At 41.5% G+C, this 18,378-nt stretch overlaps 1 protein-coding gene across 2 annotated transcripts in view; it reads right to left on the minus strand.

Moving 5' to 3' along the window:
* Positions 1-18,378, minus strand: part of LOC109897518 (BMP/retinoic acid-inducible neural-specific protein 3-like) — a 98,387-nt gene that overhangs the window by 49,210 nt on the left and 30,799 nt on the right. For both annotated transcript variants that reach the window (XM_020492019.2, XM_031833547.1), the window contains 2 exons: positions 4,761-4,951; positions 4,377-4,561 (listed from right to left, as the gene is read on the minus strand). In XM_020492019.2, coding sequence (XP_020347608.1) covers positions 4,377-4,561; positions 4,761-4,951 — 376 coding nt within the window. The remainder of the gene's footprint in view (positions 1-4,376; positions 4,562-4,760; positions 4,952-18,378) is intronic.

Raw genomic sequence — 18,378 nt, forward strand, 5'->3', positions numbered from 1 at the left:
TCTTTGCCATCTGCCGCTAAGTATGGTCTTGGCCAGGTGTGGACAACCCCAGTCCCCGGAGTCCTGAATGGTGTCACTTTTGTCCCAGCACCAGCTTACACACCTGACACCAATAATCAACTAATCATGATCTTCAGTTTAGAAGGCAATTAGTTGAATCAGCTGTGTTTACTAGGGATGGGGGGTATGTTACAATCTGTCCCCGAGGAGTTGCCCATCCCTGCTCTGAGCTAGTCTAGCCAACAAGCAAAATCTTAAAGTATAATAAATCTTCAAGTAAATAATGTTGTCCCATCATTCAGTGATGACAGTAATTTGTCTGCTGATTATAATACATTTCCTTATGTATTTGATGATGTGTTCAGACTATCTTGGCAAACTAGTGTTATTCTATCATTTACATATTGAAATAGCTACAGTTTTTCCATCAAATCCGTTCTACATCTTGAACTGCTGCTACTGTCATTTTTCACTATATTTATCTTGCGTTCCAAAGCTTAACCATAACAAGTTATCTTAATTCTCCTACAAATGAACCATAACAGGACATGAATGACTAAACACCACATCCTAGCAGACCAGAAGATTGGGTGAAAAACACTCCTCTATCCTTTCTCACATCGATGGATAGTTGTTTTTCAAGCTAATTGTAATAAACCTCAGTAGAAATTGACCAGAGTTGTAAATCAAACTTAAACCACCTGATTTATGTCCACCTGGTGCTTTTAGTGTTTCCTGTTTGTGTTCCGTGCTCACTGGTAGGTTAAAGAACGATTTATTACGGACAGCGTGAGACACCTTAACTCATACCCAAAATGGCTGACAAATGGGGCAAGCTCTCAAAGAAATTATTGAAATGGAACCGATGATTCGTCTCTCATGCGTAATTGTAGAGGCACCACTTCCCCTCCTCATCTATTTCATTTTCCCATTCCTGTTCTTTTTTACCCGGCGTGTTACACTTCCAAAAAGTTTTGGGACACTGGAGAATAAGATCTCCGCCCAGCTGCCCACTGCACTGAGGCAAGGAAACACTGGCACCACTGATAAATCTACGATAGTTTCAGTAAGCATTTTTTTTACGGCTGGCCATGCTACCCCAACCCTTACGGTTAGCCATGCTACCCCTCTTACGGCCACCTGGCTACACCTACCCTGGCCAACAGCTCTGTACCCCCCGCAGAAATGTGCCCAAGCCCCCCCCCCGGTTATCCTTCACCCAAATCCAGACAGCTGATTTTCTGAAAGAGCAGCAAAATCCGTATCCCTACAAATCAGCTGGGCTGGACAATCTGGACCCTCTCTTTCTAAATATATAAATATTTTTTAAATTAACCTGGGATAGGGGGCAGCATTTTCACTTTTGGATGAAATGCATGCCCCGAGTAAACTGCCTCCTACTCAGTCCCAGATGCTAATATATGCATATTATTAGTAGTATTGGATAGGAAACACTCTGAAGTTTCTAAAACTGTTTGAATGATGTCTTGTCTGTGAGTATATAGAACTCATATGGCAGGTGAAAACCTAAGAAAAATCCAACCAGGAAGTGAGAAATCTGAGGTTTGTAGTTTTTCAAAGCTTGGCCTACCGAATACACAGTGTCTATGGAGTCAAGTTGCACTTCCTAAGGCTTCCACTAGATGTCAACCATCTTTGAAACTTGTTTTAGGCTTCTGCTATAAAGGAGGGGGGAATGGGAGCTGAATGAGTCATGGGTCTTGCAGAGTGTCAGACTCGTGACGCGCGGTCCAGACAGAGTTAGCTCTCGTTCCAGTGCTTTTCTACAGAAAATGTAATTCGTTTGACATGTTTCTAGCAGAACGCCTGCGCTAGAAATGTAAAAAAAATTAAAAAAAATAATGACTAGTCTTCAACCTCTCTTTCGCATCGTCTGAGACCCCCATAGATTGGAAAGCTGCCGCAGTCAGCCCCCTCTTCGAATGGGGAGACACTCTAAATCAAATCAAATCAAATCAAATTTATTTATATAGCCCTTCGTACATCAGCTGATATCTCAAAGTGCTGTACAGAAACCCAGCCTAAAACCCCAAACAGCAAGCAATGCAGGTGTAGAAGCACTCTAGACCGAAACTGTTATAGACCTCTATCCATCCTGCCCTGCCTTTCTAAAATCTTAGAAAGCCAAGTTAACAAACAGATCACCGACCATTTCGAATCCCACCGTACCTTCTCCACTATGCAATCTAGTTTCCGAGCAGGTCATGGGTGCAACTCAGCCACGCTCAAGGTCCTAAACGATATCATAACCGCCATTGATAAAAGACAGTACTGTGCAGCCATCTTCATCGACCTGGCCAAGGCCTTCAACTCTGTCAATCACCGCATTCTTTTCGGCAGACTCAATAGCCTTAGTTTATCAAATGACTGCCTCGCCTGGTTCATCAACTACTTCTCAGATAGATTTCAGTGTGTCAAATCGGAGGGCCTGTTGTCCGGACCTCTGGCAGTCTCTATGGGGGTGCCACAGGGTTGAATTCTTGGGCTGACTATCTTCTCTGTATATATCAATGACGTCGCTCTTGCTGCTGCTGATTCTCTGAATCACCATTCTGTGTCTGTTTACATCTAGCACTTCTTTGGACACTGTGTTAAAAAACCTACAAACGAGCTTCAATATCATACAACACTCCTTCCGTGGCCTCCAACTGCTTTTAAATGCAAGTAAAACTAAATGCATGTCCTTCAACCGATTGCTGCCTGCACCCGCCCACCCGACTAGCATCACTACTCTGGACGGTTCTGACTTAGAATATGTGGACAACTACAAATACCTAGGTGTCTGGTTAGACTGTAAACTCTCCTCCAGACTCACATTAAGCATCTCCAATTCAAAATTTAATTTAGAATCGGCTTCCTATTTGGCAACAAAGCCTCCTTCACTCATTCTGCCAAACGTACCCTCATAAAACTGACTATCCTACCAATCCTTGACTTCAGCGATGTCATTTACAAAACAGCATCTAACACTTTACTCAGAAAATTGGATTTAGTCTATTACAGTACCATCTGTTTTGTCACCTACGCCCCATATACTACCGACCACTGCGACCTGTATGCTCTTGTTGGTTGGCCCTCGCTACATATTCGTCGCCACTGGCTCCAGGTCATCTAGGTAAAGCCCTGCCTTATCTCAGCTCACTGGTCACCATAGCAACACCCACCCGTAGCACATGCTCCAGCAGGTATATTTCACTGGCCAATCTCAAAGCCAACACCTCATTTGGCCGCCTTTCCTTCCAGTTCTCTGCTGCCATTGACTGGAACATACATACTGTACATTTGTTTATACCATGTGGAACTCTGTGTTGTTGTTTTTGTCGCACTGTTTTGCTTTATCTTGGCCAGGTCGCAGTTATAAATGAGAACTTGTTCTCAACTGGCCTACCTGGTTAAATAAAGGTGCAATTAAATTAAATTCAGTAGCTACAGGGTTTTCTCCTCTTGAAAATCTCTAAAAGCCATTGTCCGGTGCTCTCTCTGAGAAGCTTTTGTCTTGCCATCCGTCTTCATCTTAGTGAGGTAGAAATCCATGGCCTGAATTAAAGCCTGCTGATGCTGTGAATATTTCACATCAGTCACCTGAAACTGCCTCCCAACAAATGCAACTCCGAGAACTTCTGCTCCATTCATCTTAATCAGAGGATTTTAGCAACACTTTGTCCACGAGGACACTTCCAACGCAGCCATGGTGTGTCCTTTTGCCAATTCAATTGAATGACTATGCCTTATCTGTCTGTGGTTGCCCATGATGGGATAGCACTGGGATGAGTCAATGAAAAATGGAAGGACGCTTACAGAACAGCAAGTGAGTTTTTAATTAATCTCAGATAATGTTAGGAATCAACACTCAGCTGTATAATTTTGTTAGGGACGACCATCACAGTGGTTCCCAAAGCCTCATTATGAGCAAAATAGTCCAGCAGTGTAGTTTTATACAATTACTTAAAGAAACTTAAATTAGCTGGGATGGCTTACCAGCTCGTCCAAAACTACCATTTGGGAAACACCGCTCTAATACAAGGTGCCTGTGCTAGGGAAATTCCTCATTGATAATCCTGTCATTGTCACAGGTACATGTAAATATACCACAGGCTCACATGGAAACTGCCAAACGTCCTGCTGTGCAAAGGGCAAACTCAGCCGATCAGACTCATTATTCAGTAATAATGATGGTCCCAGCTAGAGAGCTCTGGGAATGAAAGACGGAATGAATTGATGATATTTAAATCAAACACACATCCTGCTATTTATGAAACTTTCATCCTGGCGCCAACAGACACAACTACAGCACACATCACAGATGGAACTACAAAGCAAAACTGCTAGGTTTATTCTAACCATTGTATGGTTACCTTGATGGCTGTGGATGCTATTTGGATGTGGTGTAGCTTGCGCAAGGTGCCTTCCCTGTCGATGAAGTAGGATGCAGCCAGCTGGTGGAGTGCCTCCAGAGTCACGGCCGTACCGTTGGCCTCGCTTGCCTCCACTGTCCTACTCAACCTCCGCTTGTCCACAAAGATCATTAACGACTCCTCCCCTAAACACAAACAAGGGCACAGAACGGCACAGAATATGCACTGAGAACTGGGCCGGGAATAGTCCACATCCAACATGACACCTATACAGCACAGAGAGAATGTGTTTCTGAACCTGAGAATCAGCAGCATAAAGATTGAGTGGAAAGAAATAGGCCTTCCAATCATTCCACCAATAAATAAAATGTTTATTATTCTTACCCCCCAGGGTGGCTGAGAGTAGAAAGTGTGTTCCGTACTTCCTGATGATGCTGTCTGTGATAGAGCTGAGGCTGGGCCGTCTGCCCAGGTGCCTTATGGTCTGAAGGAACTCGGGGTCCAGAGGCAGAGCCATACCATTGTTATCCTGTCTCTCTAGAGCCAGGCTGTTCACCTTCCAGCGGCCAAACTCCCTGCAATGTCACACACAAACATTAGTACGCACACACACACACACAAACAAGCTCACAGGCAGGGATGCACACACACACACACACACACACACACACTGGCAGGGCACACTCCATTAGCAAACACCCTCTATCATAGTCATAGTGAAGAGAGAGAAAAAGGGCTCAAGAGCATGTTACAGCCAGACCCAGCCCACAACCCCAGTGCCCTCTGCCAAAATGAAGAGTGGACCGTCTAAAGGTCTGCAGAGGCCATGGCACCGCCCCAGAATGAGGCCAATGTCTATCTGTGCTCTGAGTATTGAAAGAAGAATACAACATAGAATTATACTGTTCCAATTGCAGAGTGGACAGAACGACACAGCTTGGGCTGCATTAGAAGACTCATATTCAGATTCAGGCCATGCTGGGTGGAAAATATCATGTCTGCACAGCAACTCCGGTGGCATTTGGATCTTTATGTGCCATTTCCTAAAAGATGAATGGTACCAACACTGTCCTTCCCCAACACTTTTTACACAATGGTGCAATCTCGGTTGTGTAGAGTGACTTGTGATGCCCTGCGGCTGGACTGGTTTGTAATCACTGGGGAAGACATTCTGCTCAAAGGGCGCAAGCACACACACACACTGTGCTGATGAGCTGCTCTCAAGGGTCCTCTGTAGAGGCTAAGACCCTCTGATGAGGATAAAGGGTCTTGATATCCATGCTGGCAGAGCAGGGTTCCAACGGTCTTTATCTAGATTACCATGTGGCTCAAATAGCCCATAATAACCAGGGTTTAGTGGTCAAGCCTGTTATGGAAAGAAGAAAGCAGAATTGTAAAGCTGTCAGACATGAGTGCTGCTAAGGTGTATTATTCCATTATAAGCAGTACATGTTGCGAGTGTTCCACCACAGCAAGGATACTATATCTATACCTCACATTTCTATGTAAATTTGGTCAGGTCGCCCAAAAAGTTACATATTGCAGCTTTAACACCAGTGGGATTGCAATTGACACGACATGTGGTGAATAAACAAAGTGTTAAATGAATCACTTTGGAATCAACACTGTGTGGTGTTGTTACTCAACTGTGTTGAGTTAATTTCCATTAACTCTGAGTAAAAAAGACGTGGAAAGGGGCCTTGTTCACATTTTCCCAGAATGCTTTGTTGCAGGATGATTTATAGAAATGTATTTTAATATTTATGTTTCTGCATAAACATTGATTGATTATTTGAACTAAACTAATCTGTAATTGCACCTGTTACTGAGATGGCTATTACAATTTAGATGGTTTAGGTAGTCTTTTTTGTCAAGTCCTTCACAATAGCAGTCATTTTAAATACAGGTTGTGGGTGATAAAATATTCAAATAGTTGGATATCCTTACTCTGGCTGGATTCCGAAAGGAATTACTAATCACTTCACAAACCATATTATTGGGGCGGCAGTGTAGCCTAGTGGTTAGAGTGTTGGACTAGTAACCAAAAGGTTGCAAGTTCAAATCCTGAGCTGACAAGTTACAAATCTGTCGTTCTTCCCCTGAACAGGCAGTTAACCCACTGTTCCTAGGCCGTCATTGAAAATAAGAATTTGTTCTTAACTGACTTGCCTAGTTAAATAAAGGAAAAAAAATAAATTAAATAAATAAATAAATAATTGTGACTTGGAGGTCTGATGTAGCCCATGAGCCAAGAGTTTCAGACCACAATGTTGAGGATAACTAGGCCATAACTAAAGTCATTATGAAATGTACAGAGTATACAAAACATTAAGAACAGTTCCTCCCATGACATAGACTGACCAGGTGAAAGTTATGATCTCATATTGATGTCACTTGTTAAATCCACTTCAATCAGAGTATATATATGATGGGGAGGAGACAGGTTAAAGAAGAATGGAGACAATTGAGACATGGATTGTATATTGTCGTGGAAATTCTAATCAATAATGAGGAGAGACAAGGTCAATCACCATTCAGGATATTACTTTATTCAAACCTTATTAATAAGGGAGCATAGAGCAATTTGCTTCCACAATATTGAGGCTGGTCGAATCAACACTCCCAAGTGTTGTGGTGAGCAGCTCTGATACAAATAATAAAACAGATTTTATATTAAAGATACACCATCTTGGTCTACATGACAAACAAACAAACAAAGGAGTGTCCCCCAGCCAGATAGCATTTGTTATGAAGACTGTTCTTATTGTACAGAGTTTGGCCCCTAAGACAAGGCTCTGATCTCGTCCTTTGTACTTCACAGTACAGAGACACCAACTCATTCTATGGCATAAATCAAATGTAAAGTCCCGAGGGGAGTGAGTCTCTGGGTCATACACTAGGTATAGGATGACGTACAATTGTTCCAGACACTACCCCACACATCTTGTCACGCCTTACCTTCCCCAAGGTCAAAGGAGGGAGTGACTGGCACACAAACATTGTGGACACAAGTAATTGGTTCCCCATTAATCACACCATCCCTTCACATGGTTTAAAATAGGTAAAGACACATTCACATATGAAGACAATGTTTCCTCCTGTCCTCCTCTCTATCTGATATTCTGCATAGCACCAGGGACATGTGATAGACAAGTTTGACTTCTCCCCTCTCTGGACCCCCAGGTGACTGAGACCCATATGAGGGAAGAAGTGCAACTCTACGGACAATTCCTTCAACCTCATGGCTTGGTTTTTGCTCTGACAACTGTGTAACCTTACATAGACAGGTGTGTGCCTTTCCATATCATGCCCAATCAATTAGATTTACCCCAAGTTTTAGAAACATCTCAAGGATGATCAATGGAAACAGGTTGCACCTGAGCTCCATTTAGAGTCTCATAGCAAAGGGTCTGAATACTTATGTAAATAAGGTGATTCTGATTTTATTGGGAATACATTTTCAGAAATATCTAAAATCATGTTTATGGTTTCTCATTATGGGATATTGTGTGTAGATTGATAAGGAAAACATTTTAATACATTTTAGAATAAGGCTATAATGTACAAAATGTGGGAAAAGTGAAGGGGTCTGAATACTTTCAGAATATACTGTGTAGTCATAAGGGTTTACTTTTAATTCAAACACATTCACTTAGGAAGTCACTTGGTAAAGGCTTCAGGAATAGAATGTATTGAATGCAACAACCATGTCTCTGTCACTTACAAACACAGTCATGGGTGGGTATCTCTCACATTCACTTGAAAGGCATAATGGAAAATATGCAAATAAAGCTTTACAAACTGCAATATTAAAACACTGAGTGTAAAAATTCTGATCTCATATGTGCTGTGTAGAGAAGCATGCTGATGTGATGTTACACACTGCCATTACACTGGGTGTTCTGTCGTGGAATTTACAACAAGCACATATGCACGCATATATACACTCGCGCACACACACAGCAACACTAATTTATTTCTGGAGAGAACAACCCCAGGAGTCCGTGCTAACTGTCAATCAAAATCTCACCAATGAGAATTTCCACAGAGGAAAAAACAAGTGAAAAAATAAAGTAGCCAACATGAATCAGTTCATTAGGGCCTGTTTCATGACGGATTTCTCTATAACGAGGGTCCATTAATGGTACTCCTTCCACTAAGCTGAGGGGGAGAAAGGGAGGGAGGGAGAGGGAACAAGGGAATAAAGGAGCGAGGGAGTGGAGGAGAGCTTAACCGTAATCGACACAAAGCTTCTGGGGATTTCTGATGGACAGTTATGGATTCCGCTGCAGGTTAGCAAGGACACACACACACATACTGGTGGGTTAGCTGGGCAATTCCACCACTGGCCCCTGGCAGTATGTGAGTGACAGGGGTTCCAACTAGTGTGTGTATGTGAGTGTCAGACCTAGGTTCAAATACAGGTGTATTTAGTAATAGTTATTGAAAATACTTATTTGAGTATTTTCAAATACATAGCCCAAAACAATTTATTTTATTTGAATATTTGAATGGTTATTTGTAAAAACCAAATATTGTAGCAAAAATACTTTCAAAACCTTCCTGGGGTACTATTTGAAACCCTTTCAAACATATTTTCCCAAAAATTTTCAAATAGCCTCAAATACTCTGCTCTCGAAGTTGGACTAAAAATAAAATATGTATTTAAGATTCTATAAATACATGGTTGCTTCTTTTGCTAATTTTGAAGTTGACACATCCTCTAAAAAAAGAGGATACTGGTGATGAAGAGGAGGAAGGTCTGCAACCTGTAAGTTCCATTGACCTTGATGAAGTTTACTTTTCACAGCATGTTGCTATACTCACACAATACTGCTCACTTTTAAAGATTGCTTTCAGTCTGTATATAACCTCATGAAAGTCGTTTCCAAAGACGTTAACATTGTCTCCCACTAACGCAAGTCAACATTTGCACAGGATCGCCTTGAAGGGGAGAATTGTCTGCAACCAGCTACTGTCACAAGGTAGAATTATCAACTGAAAATGTTGACACACTGCCTGTCACCAAGCTATCCATGCATAAAAAGTATATCCTCGCTGATGCTGTGGACATCCTAACCCCTTTGATGTTGCCACAGATTGTGTGAGCAAGGATCCAACATCATCATTGCCAACATCATCATTCCTATGCAGAGGACTGACTAAACATCTCACCAATTGCTCTACCAGGTACAATGAAAAGCTTGTCAAAAGAAGTTGTTGATAAGCGCCTGACTGTTTATGAGCTGAAGAACCCATACCAGATTGCCTCAGTCTTGGATCCACAATTTAAACTGCCATGGTACAATGCCACTGAGAAGGCTGTCCTTACTGCAGATATCATCGATCTTGCCACAAAGTTCACTAGCACAACACAGGATGATCCCCCACCAAAAGCAAAGTAAAAGTTGGCCTTCTAGGCAGAGTTGCAAAGAAAAAGCCATATCTCTGTCCAGAGTCTGTGTTCTTTTGCCCATCTTAATATTTTCTTTTAATTGGCTTTTTCTTTGCAACTCTGCATTGAAGGCTAGCATCCTGGAGTCGCCTCTTCACTGTTGACATTGAGACTGGTGTTTTGAAGGGTACTATTTAACGAAGCTGCCAGTTGAGGACTTGTGAGGCATCTGTTTCTCAAACTAGAGACTCTAATATACCTGTCCTCTTGATCAGTTGTGCATCAGGGCCTCCCACTCCTCTTTCTATTCTGGTTAGAACCAGTTTGTGCTGTTCTGTGAAGGGAGTAGTACACAGCGTTGTACGAGATCTTCAGTTTCTTGGCAATTTCTCGCATGGAATAGCTTTCATTTCTCAGAATAAGAATAGACTGACGAGTTTCAGAAGAAAGTGCTTTCTTTGAGTCTGTAATCAAACCCACAAAAGCTGATGCTCCAGATACTCAGCTAGTCTAAATGCCAGTTTTATTGCTTCTTTAATCAGGACAACAGTTTTCAGCTGTTCTAACATAATTGCAAAATAGTTTTCTAATGATCAATTAGACTTTTAAAATTATAAACTTGGATTAGCTAACACAACGTGCCATTGTAACACAGGAGTGAAGGTCGCTGATAATGGGCCTCTGTACGCCTATGTAGATATTCCATTACAAATCAAAAATTTCCAGCTCCAATAGTCATTTACAACATTAACAATGTCTACACTGTATTTCTCATCAATTTGATGTTATTATTAATGGACCAAAAATGTGCTTTTCTTTCAAAAACAAGGACATTTCTAAGTGATCCCAAACTTTTGAACGGTAGTGTATACCAAATATTTATTTGAAAATATTGTCTTTAAAATATTTCCAACGATATGTATTTGAAGTAATTGTAAATACATGCCAATACTTTACAAATTGTATTTTGAAAAACATTCCAATATTCAACTACTTTTCTTTCAAATTAAGCTTATCTTATTACTTGTTTTCAAATGTATTGAAAAGTAGTGATGGGGAAATGTGAAATCAGTTTTTGATTTGTTAAAAATTTTGAAATATCCAATAAATGTCGTTCCACTTCATGATTGTGTCCCACTTGTTGTTGATTCTTCACAAAAAAATACAGTTTTATATCTTTATGTTTGAAGCCTGAAATGTGGCAAAAGGTCACAAAGTTCAAGGGGGCCGAATACTTTCGCAAGGCACTGTAGCTTATACTGTACAATCTGTGCTCATTTACAAGTTTAATATATTATTTTACTACTACTGTGCTCTGTGTTCAATATAATTTGACACTGATCCCTCTGAATGTTCAACGTGCACAACGTGGAATCAGCAACAGAAGAATAGTTTACCATTTTCAGATCAGGAAGAAAGATCCTTTTGCTTGCAAAGACTTCAAAGTCGTCATACCTGAAGTCAAAGTAAAGAGCCAAAAGAGAGAAAGAGATGAGATGAAGAGATGAAAAGGGAGAGAGAGACGAAAGGGAGAGATGAGAGAGAGATCAATACGAAAGCAAGCGAGACAAAAGAGAGGGAGACAAAAGATAGTGAGGAGAGAGAGGAAAGCAAGAGAGACGACAGAGAGAGACGCCAGAGAGAAACGAAAGAGGGGGATGAGAGAGACACGAAAGACAGAGACACTAAAGAGAAAAGAGAGAGAGATGAAAGAGAGTGACGAGAGAGAGCGAAATGAGAGAGTGGGAGACGAGAGAGAGCGACGAGAGAGGGAGAGAGGAAAGAGAGAGATGAAAGAGTAACGGAAATGAAAGAGCGAGGGAGACGAGAGATGGAGAATTGAAAGAGAGAGAGACAAAGAGAGACGAGGGATACAGAGATGAAAGACATGAGAGAGAGGGAAAGAGATGAAGGAGCCGGGAGAGAGACGAAAGAGAGATGGAGTATTGGAATGGTTAACAGCTTTGATAATAACAAAAGCAATGATCCCATGATCCCAATGATCCCCTTACAAACACTTACAAAAGAGAAAGACAAAAGAGAGACTAGAGAGACGAAAGAGAGAAAGACGAAAGAGAAAGAGAGACGAATGAGAAAGAGAGATAAAAGAGTGAGACAAAAAAGAGAGAGAGATGAAAAGTGAGCATGAAAGTGAGCAAGGGAGAGTGACGAAAGAGAGCGAGAAGCAAGAGAGACGAAAGAGAGAGAGAGAGAGACTAAAGTGGGATACAGAGATGAAAGAGAGAAGTATGAGAATGGTTAACAGCTATGATCCCAATGGAATCAATCATCCCATGAGTGAACATGCCCCCCCAACAACATCAAAAGGACATTAAACACCAATTTGAAAGACTGTTTCCGACCGTTCCGAGGCTGTTTCCGACCGTTCTACGATAGTTGCCGGGAGCTGACGCTGTAGTAGTCCATGTGGAGTCAAACGGCATTAGGAGGACAGCTCGGGAACGTCTGAAAATGTATTTTAAAGAACTAATTCCAGCACTGAAAGATTCCAAAAAGTGGCTAATTATTTCAAGTTCGGTACCATTGATGGGCTGCGAGTGTGAAAGATTCAGCAAGCTACTTGCAAAACACACCTGGCTAAAACATTACTGTAGCTCTTTTGGAATCATTTTTACAGATAATTTTGACACCTTTTGTAAACAAAAGACACTGACTCCGAATGGCAGCCCCCAGGGCCAAGGTGTCCATCCCCCACTGAAGCTGGTTCATCCAGCTCCTGCCACAAGTGGTGTCCATCTGCCCAAATGTATTTCTGCAGGCATGGATGTGCCTCAGGGCCAAAAGGGCACAGCATGGAGGCGTCGCTGTGTCCTTTGCAAAATTAAGTCCCCCATCACCTGCGCCACATGCTTGGTGACCCTCTGCTTTACAGCAGAAAGAGACTGCTATGGCACCTGGCATCAGCAGCACAATATTGTGTAGAGCTTTGGCAAAGTGGGTGGGGTTATATCCTTGCTGTTTGGCCCTGTGCAGGGGTCTCATCGGATGGGGCCACAGTGTCTACTGACCCCTCCTGTCTCAGCCTCCAGTATTTATCCTGCTGTAGTTTTTCAGGGGGCTAGTGTCAGTTTGTTATATCTGGAGTACTTCTTCTGTTTTATCCGGTGTTCTGTGTGAATTTAAGTATGCTCTTTCTAATTCTCTCTTTCTCTCTCTCGGAGGACCTGAGCCCTAGGACCATGTGTCAGGACGACCTGGCATGATGACTCCTTGCTGTCCCCAGTCCACCTGGCCTTGCTGCTGTTCCAGTTTCAACTGTTCTGCCTACGGCTATGGAACCCTAAACTGTTCATATTTACTCTAGAGGTGCTGTCCTGTTGCATCCTCTACAACTACTGAGATTATTATTATTTGACCCTGCTGGTCATCTATGAACGTTTGAAAATCTCGGCCATGTTCTGTTATAATCTCCACCCGGCACAGCCAGAAGAGGACTGGCCACCCCTCATAGCCTAGATCCTCTCTAGGTTTCTTCCTAGGTTTAGGCCTTTCTAGGGAGTTTTTCCTAGCCACCGTGCTTCTACACCAGCATTGCTTGCTGTTTGGGGTTTTAGGATGGGTTTCTGTATAGCACTTTGAGATATTATCTGATGTACGAAGGGCTATATAAATAAACTTGAGGGTCATCCAAATATTGAAAGTGTGTAAATAGTTACCCATGTTATTTTGTAAATGTATATTTTTTTCTTCATATTTTTTTCTCAATTTTTGGGGTGTGTGTGTTAGAATACCATTTTGGCATTTTGTATATAGTTATTTGTTTCAAAATGTATACCTTCACCAATTTGACCACTTGGGTACATTTGGGCTACTTGTGTGGGACACCTGGGTGACTTCATGATAAATGTCATGTAGCACGCTCATTTTGGAAGTTATCATACTGAAACGTTGCACAAGTACTGTTGCCCTCTTATATTTTTCACTGAAATTGTCCCATCATCCTATCTGAATGTTTGTTTTATCTTGTTCATTTTAAAGATGATGATACAACAATAAAAATAAAAAATGCATGTTTTTTTCAATGTATTATCTAAACCAGATCTATTGTGTTATATTCTCCTACATTCAATTCACATTTACACAAACTTCAGAGGGTTTTCTTTCAAATGGTACCAATAATATGCATATCCTTGCTTCTGGGCCAGAGCTACAGGCAGTTAGATTTGCGTATGTCTTCAGGCGGAAATTTTAAAAAGTAGGGGGGTCTAAGAAGTTTTAAGGCAAGTTCTCTCTAGTTACCAGGCAAGGTCTGGATTTTACACAGATCCAATTTAGACAACTAACTTCACATTTCATCTTTATAAAAACATTATCTTTGATCTGGAAATTTTCCTCACAAAAACTTCAGGTACATCTTGTGAAAACTCGTCAAGTTACAATGTTTTTGTTATAATATCGTCATTTAAATTTTAATAGCATAACAAAAACTACATTCATTTTCGTATACCATCTACCGTCATTACTACCATTTTGGCTGACGAAACATATTGTCCCAAAGTCCATTTATTGCATGTTACTGTTCTGAGGTAGGTTCTCCATAGGCCCATCATACATTCCCTTCCTCCAAACTGAGAGGACAAAGGCTTTTGTCTGCAATGGGGGTGAGGTGTCATAAAACCGCCCACCTCCATACTTCTCGATCTACCCCCTCTGGTGGGTGTGAGATATGTCTCTTGTAGGAGTGTGGTCCATGGTAAGCTGACCCGAACAAGCCAGTCATGACATATCACTACTAATGCTGCAGAAATGTGCTTTATAGCAGTATCGAGATCCATCGGATGTAGTGATCACAATATAAACTCAGCAAAAAAAGAAACGTCCTCTCACTGTCAACTACGTTAATTTTCAGAAAACTAAACGTGTAAATATTTTTATGAACATAAGAAGATTCAACAACTGAAACATAAACTGAACAAGTTCCACAGACATGTGACAAACAGAAATTGAATAATGTGTTCATGAACAAGGGGGGGGTCAAAAACAGTCCCTATCTGGCGTGGCCACCAGCTGCATTAAGTACTGCAGTGCATCTCCTCCTCATGGACTGCACCAGATTTACCAGTTCTTGCTGTGAGATGTTATCCCACTCTTCCACCAAGGCACCTGCAAGACATGGCCATAGCCCTCACCCGCCGATACAACAGGTCCCAGACGTGCTCAATGGGATTGGGATCTGGGCTCTTCGCTGGCCATGGCAGAACACTGACATTCATGTCTTGCAGGAAATCATGCACAAGTTGAGCAGTATGGCTGGTGGCATTGTCATGCTGGAGGGCCATGTCAGGATGAGCCTGCAGGGAGAGTACCACATGAGGGAGGAGGATGTCTTCCTGTAACACACAGCGTGAGATTGCCTGCAATGGCAACAAGCTCAGTCCGATGATGCTGTAACACACCGTCCCAGACCATGACGGACGTTCCACCTCCAAATCGATCAGGCCTCGGTGTAACGCTCATTCCTTCGAAGATAAACGCGAATCCGACCATCACCCCTGGTGAGACAAAACCGCGACTCGTCAGTGAAAAGCAGTTTTTGCCAGTCCTGTCTGGTCCAGCGATGGGGGGTTTGTGCCCATAGGCGAAGTTGTTGCTGGTGATGTCTGGTGAGGACCTGCCCTACAACAGGCCTACAAGCCCTCAGTCCAGCCTTTCTCAGCCTATTGCGGACAGTCTGAACACCGATGGAGGGATTATGCATTCCTGGTGTAACTTGGGCAGTTGTTGCCATCCTGTACCTGTCCCGCAGGTGTGATGTTCGGATATACCGATCCTGTGTAGGTGTTGTTACATGTGGTCTGCCACAGAGAGGATGATCAGCTGTATGTCCTGTCTCCCTGTAGCGCTGTCTTAGGCCTTGTCTTCGGCGTCTTAGGCGCCGTGGCCACATCTGCAGTCCTCATGCCTCCTTGCAGCATGCCTAAGGCACGTTCATGCAAATGAGCAGGGACCCTGGGCATCTTTCTTTTTGTGTTTTTCAGAGTCAGTAGAAAGGCCTCTTTAGTGTCCTAAGTATTAAAAGTTTGGATTTTTACGACTTATCTTTGAAAGACAGGGTCTTGAAAAGGGGACGTTTCTTTTTTTTCTGAGTTTAGTAGCCATATCTAGGAAAACCAAAGTTTCAAAGGCTGGGCCTAATATAGTGTATGAGCACATACAATACATTTTGTAGTGATTCCAACGTTGATGATGTAAATAATATTTGATGGTCTGTGGTATGTAATGAGCAGTGGTGTAAAAGTTGTTAAGAAAGGGTCGTACTTTGAACAATGTTTCATTTTCAATTAACCGAAAATTAGAAATTGTCATCTGTATAAAGGCAGAGGCAATATTTTAACAAAGGATGAGCCTTTCCTAGTAATCTACTATAGAAACAATTTAGGTTTAGGTGTCAGTATAATTTATGTATGAGTGAAGCTTTCCTTGAGAGGTTCAAGGTTTTAATATTGAATAATTTCAATCCCCCAAACTCATATTCAAGGCATGTTTAATTTTGTCTAGCTTAGCGTTCTAAATTAAATTTTATATTTTTTGCTCATATGATTTAAGAAAAAGAGTTGTCTGGAGTAAGCAGCGCCATAAGTAAAAAACGAAATCAGTGTGTTAATCAGTGTGATTTTTTCATCAAAAGAAAGGTATCTACCGCTCCATGGTTGCAGGATCTTGTAAATGTTTGCAAACTTTGTATTGAAATTAGTTGTGGTAAGATAATTTCTATCTTTAGGGATATGAAAACCAAGTATGTATACGTCACTATTAGCCAATGTATTGGTAAACTACAGGGTATTGTAAAAGTTGTCTCATTTAACGATCCAATACGTAATATGGTACAGTCCAGAGAGGCTGGAGAAGTGATCGAGATCTTCAATGAGACTATGCAGGGATCCAGTTTGCAGACTTAAGAGGAAATGTGAAAGTCTTCGGCATACATTGACACTTTTATTTGGAAGCCCTGGATTATTTTTATTTGGAAGCCCTCCTTGATTATTTATTATTTTACACCTAGGGATGAGGTAACATAGCATATTACTGCATCCATGCTGTAAATTTACAGCGGGGATGCTGTAATAGGTTTTACAGCAAGGAAAATCATGCTGTAAACTATATTACAGCATCACTGCTGTAAAGCAAAATTACAGTATTAAACTGGCAACTGTGGTGCCAGTATAATGCTGTACATTTACAGGGAAATACTTACAGTAATATACAATTATTTTACAGTACTAAGCAGCATTGCAGGTTGTCTTTTAAGACAGCTCCCTGAAATGTAATATTGTAAAAAACAAAAAACAATACGTGTACAAATATATATATTTATTTAAATTCATGACATGAATTGCACTTTATCCACAAAGAACAACATTTGACAAGAGCAACACTACTCCAGATAGTAGGGGAGAGAAAGAGACAGAAAGAGATACAGTGATATCAACCTTGACAAATACTGGCCAATGATGTACTTCACCAAACATAAACCAAGACATCAGAATAGCTCATTCTTGTCAATACAGGATTATATAAGAAAAAAAAATCTAAACAGATCAATGAAAAATAGGAAAACAACAGTTGAACGGGGAGAAATTTGTACAAAAAACTATAACAAGAACTGCTTGCCTGCCTGTCTTTGAGAGAGAGATCGAGCGAGAAATGGGCTGAGAGAGGAGGATGGATAGAGAGGAGCAAGCAGGGCTAGACTGGAGCCAGAGAAGCACGCTACCTACCGCAAGCCAACACAGGCTCCGGGATGGCGCAAGCAGATCATATGCTGACCCAACCTGCATGGCAGGATTTATGAGAGAATGAGAGATGCAAACAAGTCTCGTTGGCGTTCAGATTATCACCCCAATCTTTGAAACTCTGATCCTCCTTAGGTCTGATACGTCAACTAGGATAAACATGGGAAATAAAAAGAGAGATTGCTATTACTATCACTACTACTATCAATACTACTACTATTACTCGCTGGGTAAAAAGGCAGATGACAAATGACAAATAAAGTTTGTGTTCATCAGGTGTGTGTGTTTGTGTACTTACATGTTGGAGTTTTTCCACTCAAATTCCTTCAGGTCTGCGAGAAAGAGTGTAACATGTGGGTCAATTGGCAATGGCTTCCTCTGAACAACCTTCCTGGTCTTGCGGCTCACTCCTGCTTTCGCTGTGCATTTGGTTCCTTCAGGGTTTATTCGAACCAGGAACCTGCACAAACCCAACATAGAATATATTAAATCAGTTGAGGCATTGAAAAAATAACAATAAGAAATATCATTGCAATGTATCTAACAAATGCTAAATGTAAGTGCTGGATCAGTGAACGTTCAATGCTTGCCTCTATCAGCTCCAAGGTTGCAGAGGCCGACTCCTGGTATTCTATGTTAAAAACATAGAAAGTGCTGAAGAGCACAGAGAGGGCAGCAGCAAAGTTGGACTCACTGTCCAAAACACAGACCACTCTCCCCTCGATCGACACCATCCATTTTGTGGAACCCAAATAGAGCATACCATAATTCACAAAAGTAAGGGTGTTAGTGTACACTTACTAGACATCTCTAGGTACCACAATACTATAGATAGTATATTCTGTTCCACCTT

This window comes from Oncorhynchus kisutch, linkage group LG10 (assembly GCF_002021735.2).
Source record: "Oncorhynchus kisutch isolate 150728-3 linkage group LG10, Okis_V2, whole genome shotgun sequence".
Lineage (NCBI taxonomy): Eukaryota > Metazoa > Chordata > Actinopteri > Salmoniformes > Salmonidae > Oncorhynchus > Oncorhynchus kisutch.